This window comes from Glycine soja, chromosome 6, assembly GCF_004193775.1.
Source record: "Glycine soja cultivar W05 chromosome 6, ASM419377v2, whole genome shotgun sequence".
In the NCBI taxonomy this organism is placed as follows: Eukaryota; Viridiplantae; Streptophyta; class Magnoliopsida; order Fabales; family Fabaceae; genus Glycine; species Glycine soja.
The window spans coordinates 18,242,107-18,248,986 of NC_041007.1; the positions used below are offsets into that span (position 1 = coordinate 18,242,107).

General features: G+C 34.3%; 1 protein-coding gene across 1 annotated transcript; it reads right to left on the bottom strand.

The window, feature by feature from the left end:
• Positions 1-2,254: 2,254 nt before the first annotated feature.
• Positions 2,255-4,696, bottom strand: LOC114416594 (exocyst complex component EXO70B1-like). Its single transcript, XM_028381518.1, has one exon. It carries the CDS (start codon positions 4,526-4,528, stop codon positions 2,510-2,512), a length of 2,019 nt encoding a protein of 672 aa, XP_028237319.1. The 5' UTR covers positions 4,529-4,696; the 3' UTR covers positions 2,255-2,509.
• Positions 4,697-6,880: the final 2,184 nt, after the last annotated feature.

Here is a 6,880-nt window from a genome sequence, read left to right on the forward strand (position 1 = left end):
CCAAAGCAACAGGTGGCACAAAACCAAAGCAAAGCTGGAGGGCTATAAAATGACCAAAAAAACAAAAAATTGAACAACTGTCAAGCTCTCAGCCATGGGTATTTTGACCAAAAAACCAAAAAATTGGACAACTGTCAAGCTCTCAGCCATAGGTATTTTAGTATATTCCACATACTTCAATTTTAGTATATAGATATTGATATTGATTAGGCTTAATTTTAAAATTCGTTTATTATTTTACAAATTTCACTCAATTCGTTTATTATTTTTTAATTCACTATCTTACATAAAAAAATAAAACTTATATATATATATATATATTAATTTATTCAAAAATAAAATTTAATTTTATATATTTTATTTTAAAAGATAATATATAAGATAATAAAAATATAATAAATTAAAAAAAATTAAATTTTAAACTATTTTCACATCAATAAATATGACCAACTACCCAAATAGACAAATAGGTACAGTGATAAAAGAGTTTGTTTCTTATTTTAAAAATAAAGACCATGATTCTTACTTTAAAGGTTAAAATTAGCTCTAAACTAAGATAATGTATTTTAAGATATAAGATAACTCAAATAGTGAATTAAAAAATAGAAATATCGATTTAGTGTAATAAATAAATAAGGAACGAATTTTACAATTAAGCCTTTTATATAAAGTCAGTGCATAATTTTTTTTTTCACTTTTTATATTTACAATATCATTTTAATATAATTAATACATACATAATTTTCATATATTATATTTACAATATCATTATATTATTTTTAAGTGATATATAAAGTTTTCAGTTATTTTATTTTTATACCTGCGCATTACCCTGGATCACAATCTAGTTTATAATTTACAATAAACAAATGCATGAAGATCGCAAAACTTAAATTTTAGTATTCAAGTAGAAACTTACACAGTTAACCCGAAGAAAATCTGGGTGGATTACTAATTTTAAAGCTAATGACAAGATTATTTTACGGGTACCATATATTTGATAATGATAATACTAAGAATTTTAAAAATACAGCCTAATAAACAATATTAACATATCTATATGATTTAGGGGTTGCTCTTATTCATTACAGAGGTAGTGAATGAAAAAAAGAATTGAAGAAGAGTATAATCTTTTAACATACGGAATTTAGGAAAACCATCAATCTATATTGACCAAAGTAAAAGTCTCTGTATATCATAAAATGAACAAAGTTGAGGAAGAAAGAAATTTGAGGGATTAAGAATTATTGATAGAGTTCAAAAGCCCGCAGAGTTGAATTCAGAGACGCTAACATGTCAACTCCACTGCTTTAGTTTCAGATTTTATAAAATTAACGTATACAACAAGTATTTGAAGACCTCAATTTGATAAAAAGCTAGAAATTGATGAATTGAACATCACCAAATTTTAAATTTCAAACTCTTCCCAATAAAATATAAAACTTAACACCCTCCAGAGAAATCATTTTGGCACGGGAGCTATTCAAAGCTGAAGCAGAATGGTTAACATTGTAGGCATACCAAATTGTTCTAAAACTACTCTATTTTTGCAAATTGTTTTTTTTTATTATGACTTTCATAGAAAAAAGTCATATAATTGCAATATTTATGGCATCCTTATTGACTGGAAATTGATTTTTTTTTTGCTCCTCTAACTAGGAAATTTTTTCAGATTTGTCATTGCCAAAGTTTAAAATGATGCCACTTCAAGTCTGCTGGTGCTTAACAACAACAAAAAGCTTAAAATGATGGAAATACTGGGAGCAGAGATTAATATATTTCCTATCTAAATATCCAAAGTTTTTTCTTTTTTATTAAGCATACTTTATGAAGATTTGTGGACTTTATGTCATGTGTACTTGAAGTGCTTTGTTTTGCTCTAACATAAGGTTTTAAGATTCCACTAAGTGTGGTAGGTTCTATTATTTCAGTTATTATGTTGTATCTTTGATTTCTACTAGTGAGACCTCACATTTTTTTCCAACAATGATGTTGCATATTTGTTCTAATGTTCTCCTTTTTCACACAATGAAAGCATGCACGTAAAATCAGGAGTGTTAAGCTTGATTTTCAATGATGCATTTAGATTAATGACACAGATTAAATAGGCTACTCGAACGGTAATGGTACAACTGGTGATGTGCTACCTTTACTCGGAAAGACACCTATGTTAACCCTTACTACCAAATAACAGTCATATAGGTAATTGCTATACTGGATCTAACGTGTGCATGCACCATTTGTACAACATGTGGCAAAGGCAATACATGAACAATCACCATGATGATTATCGTTCTTGGATTTAACCAATCTTAAACATGGAAACAAATTAAAGAGGAATCCTTACACAGTTGGGATTTTGTGTTGAGACATACAGTGGAATAAATATACGACAATGGGACAAATCCTTTGCAACTATGTTTGCAACGAATGATGATAATAATATTTTTGTATTCTAAATCAATGCAAACTTGTGTCTCCTTTCCTTCTCTTCTGACATCAGATTCATCTACTCTCTTACAAGAAACAAATTGTTGAGTCTATCTTTAACGTCAAACAATCCATACTCAATGTGCTCATAAGCTTCCTTACCAAGAAAATCCTGCAACCTCCCAATGAAGTTTCCATATGCTGGCAACAAGATCTTTTCTATGGATTCTATCATTATTCTCCTTAGCCCCTCAGTTGAGACAAACCACGTAGACTGAACGTTGCATATATCATCGAAGTGTCCGTTGAAGGAACGAAGCTTGTTTTTCATTAACTGTGCCGCAACATTAGGCTCTGACTCATTGATGTCCAGCTTCAAAATATCCAAGATCTTATTCCATGAGTTTCTCAGATAGAGTTGAAGGTTTTCTTGGATACTAGTTGTGTTTTTTTCAATCCAGTCATTTCCAAGAATATATCTCAATTCACGCTGCATTGCCCTTTGCTGTATGTAGCTTCGATTGTTGATGATGAAAACGTAACCCAAAATAGGATCATGGTAATTTTGGGAGTTGGCTTCCAAACTGCTGTCTAACAGGTCTGTTATCATGGCTATGCTATTCAGTGGAAATCCTTCTTCATAAGTCATGGGGTTCAATGAATGCAAATAATGAATCCCAGCGTAGTCCAGCACATCAAGGGTAATCTGATGAACCCTGCCGCCGGGAACAATGGCTTTCTCCTTAACACCGTAAGTAAGACTTAACAATTCCCCGAACTGACGTATTCCGTGTAATGGTGAGACAATGTCCAAATCTATCAACAACTTGTCCCGCAATGCAGGGTAACTGTCCAAACTCTTCCGAAACCCGAACCTATGTATTCCGGGTAATGCAGGGTACTTATCCTCAAGGGGAATGGACCCTTCAAAGACGCATTCACAGAGTCTTCTTTCATTGGGTAATAGTATCCTATCAGCTAAGCACAAAGCTTTTATAAAAAACTCGGTCTTAATCGTGTTGCCAATTTTGAGCTCTATCCACCCTGATAGTATCTCACTCAGAAACTCCCTCCGCCAAGTAATGTACACGTCAATGCATTCCTCCCTTAACCCTGCTGTCACCATCAGCCTTACACATTCACGAAGGTCATTGATAATAACTGATGGCAGAGAATCCACCACCAAGTTGTCATCGCAATGCAATTGCAGATCTGGAGTCTGGACAAGACTAGCTTTGAGGTATTCCTCAGCATGCTTGAAAATTGTTAAAATAACATTTTCATTCTCCTTCTTTAGGGCCTCTATGCAACCCATGAACTGTGTCACAATACTATTGTTATCACTATCATTAATTCTTTGTTGTGATTCAGTGACTAACAATCCTAGATCCTCAATTTCTTGAGGGGAATCAGCCTCTTGTGCCACAGATGCAATAGCCTGGGGGGAATCCACTTGAGTAACACTAGGACTGGTTCTTGTTCCTTGCGATTGTGCATGTGAACCAAAGTCAATGACTACATGATCATGATCTCGGTCTTGGAGTCCATGATGATACCCACTTCCTGGAGCAACCAAAGAGGAACGAAGAATGATGAGGGAATAACTGAAACTCCCTCCAACAATGACTAACCATAACTTTATTTTCATGAGTTGTAATATTAGGAGTCCACTGAAAAAGACTAAGAGATCAACCTCAAAACCAAAATGACTCAATCTTGATAAAGCCAAAGACATGATAGCAAATGCAGCACATGAAGCAAGGCTATATGCGTCTGGTTTCCCTTTCACTACTTTATCGAAGAAAAAAGAGTACACAGAAGTGATCATCAAAATAAAAAAGGCCATGTGAGCTTCCACCCGAGGAGAGGTGGAGCACTCCCAAACATTTGCAAACAAGACAGTAAGGCAGATAATGAAAATAAAACCAATGTAAAGTAATATCTTCCACCATGTCCACTTTCCAAATAGATTATTGAAAGAAGAGCTGAAAGCGTAACAGAGGAGTCCAACAACAGATGAAAAGAAACACACAAATCTCCATACCTTTGACTTCTGCAGCCAACTCTGAATATTGATCATGATCAACATGAAGACCATACTCTTTCTCAAGCTAGCAAAGTTTGTATTCTGGAAAATAGAAGCTGATAGCCACCACGAGTTTTGACTTGGGATAAGATAAACCCTTCATCTTTTCATAGAAATTTCAAGGAAAGGGAATGGGAATGGAGAGCTTCACTTCTATTAAAATTTGTGTGGGTTCGGAGGGTGTTAGAATAGAAATTTCAAGGAAAGGGAATGGAATCTGAAAGCTACTACATTTCTATTAAAATAGTGAATTATAATTTTAAAAAATTTATAATTGATGCACACGCAAAAGAAAAGTGATCTGACTAATAAAAGTATAGTGACGGTTGACTTTTTTCAGTGCTTTGCATGATGAGGACGAATTGAATATGAGTAAAGATGAACCGGTCGTCAGGTCTACCTCCATAATTTGACCAGTTCAATCCTAAGTTGCTGATGTCATTAGGTGCTAGCTATGTTGCTGATATCATGAGGTTTAAATACATTTGCAATTGGCTAAATTTTACTCTATTTTTTTCAGTTTAATTCCTTATGTTTTGAAAGGTTGAATTGTGTTTCTTAAAGTCTTTTCACAAATATTTTATAAAGACACAATGAAGGAAGACAGACAAAGCAACTCACAAATTTGAACACTTTCAGCAACTCACAAACCAAAGGTATCGTCCTATGGATGAAATATAGTTTTGTAAATCTTGTTTTGAAAAATTTGGTAAACACTGCAGAGTTAGCTGCAAACAGGTTGAATCCAAGATCGAGATTAATTGTTTTGTAAAAATGGATAATGTGATCGAAGACAATCTTCAGGATTATCCTAAAAAGTTTGAGTTGTTGAAAAGTGATAATAAAAAATTGTACAAAATTAATGACATGTAAAAGAGAGCATTAAGAACTTGCAGAAAGTAATAAACAAAAGGTAAAAATGAAAAATTGGTTCCCCACTTTATCTCCAGTATCGGATTTGGTCTCCCAGTTTTTTAGTTCACGAATTTTGTCCTCCTATGTTGTAAAATCTTATCATGTTGGTCCCACAGGACACAATTGGACGTTGACCGTTAGGCAGTGACGTTGACTGTCACGTGTCAATGTCTGATAGACACGTAAAAAGGTTTGCAATTTTTTACCTTATGTGTTTTTTACCCCAACCCTAAAGCTTGGTTTTTGGAACCGCTATCCCATAAATCGCAAACCCTTGCCTGAAGGTTTCACCGTTCGTGTTTGTTAGTGGTTGTGGTATGCGTGAAAAATCGCTGTTGAACGTCGTAGGAACATGGAAGTGACTTTTGTTTTCAAGTAAGTTATGTTATTTGTGGGGTTTGTTTGTTGATGTGGTCCAGAGAGTGGTTTTGTGTATTTGTGTGGTGGGTGGATAGTTTTGTCTATTTGTGTGGGGTTCGTTGGTGGTGGTTGTGTACGAATAGTTTTGTCTATTTTTGTTGAGGTTTTGGGGTCCACGAGGTCTTTAGTAGTTTTTTTTGTTGTGTTGGTCTTTTATGTGTTCGTTGGTGGTGTGGTCCCGATTTTGTGTTTGACGGGGTTTGTGCTTTAATTTCTTTTTGTTGTGGTGGTCCCTTATGTGTTGAGCTGGAAACATGAATACTGGTTTTTTTTTTTTTTTGTGGTGGTGGTCCTGATTTTGGCTTTTGTTTTCGTTTTGTTTTGAAAACCTTTGGTGATGGGTGTTGTTTTGATTAATTTTTTGTGCTTTGTTGTCGTTCGTGTTTTTTGTAGGCCAACCGAAGAACAAACAGTGAGGTTAAAGATTCACCATGGAGGGATGTTTATTTATAAGCCATCTATGACACCCTCTACCCTATACATATATGTACTAATAAAATGAAAAGAAATCATAATTAATTAAAAGTTTTTAAAACACATTTAAATAAAATCCTTTCAACATGGTAAAAGGCTCACATTCACTTTCTTTTACGTCATATTCAAAGTTGTCCAAATAAATAATAAAGTCATCTCTGCTCAAACAAGACTGCCTAAGACTTCATACAATTAATAAGAAACCTATATCCCAATGTCACATCCTATTAGAGCATTGTGTCCCGACGTCCTTCAACACAAGGTTCCTTAAAGCAATTCACCTAGTCATCCTCATCTAACTAAAATGCATAACAAAACTCTTAGCACGAAACATGATTCCCAAGGGTCAATAGCAACCTTATGATACACCCCATAATCCAACTTAACTGGAAACACACTAAACACTAATCATTTAAACCACTACAAGAGCTAACTCAGGGTGGGAGATCCTGTCCATGCATCCCACGAACACACAAAGGCATTGATGTTGTCAAGACATGACTAGGTACACGTAAAAGGCCATGAAAGATACTAAGGTAGTCATTGGAGCATCCT

Coding starts and splice junctions, on each gene's coding strand:
- LOC114416594 (XM_028381518.1), bottom strand. CDS start 4,528: ATGGTCTTCATGTTGATCATGATCAATATTCAGAGTTGGCTGCAGAAG.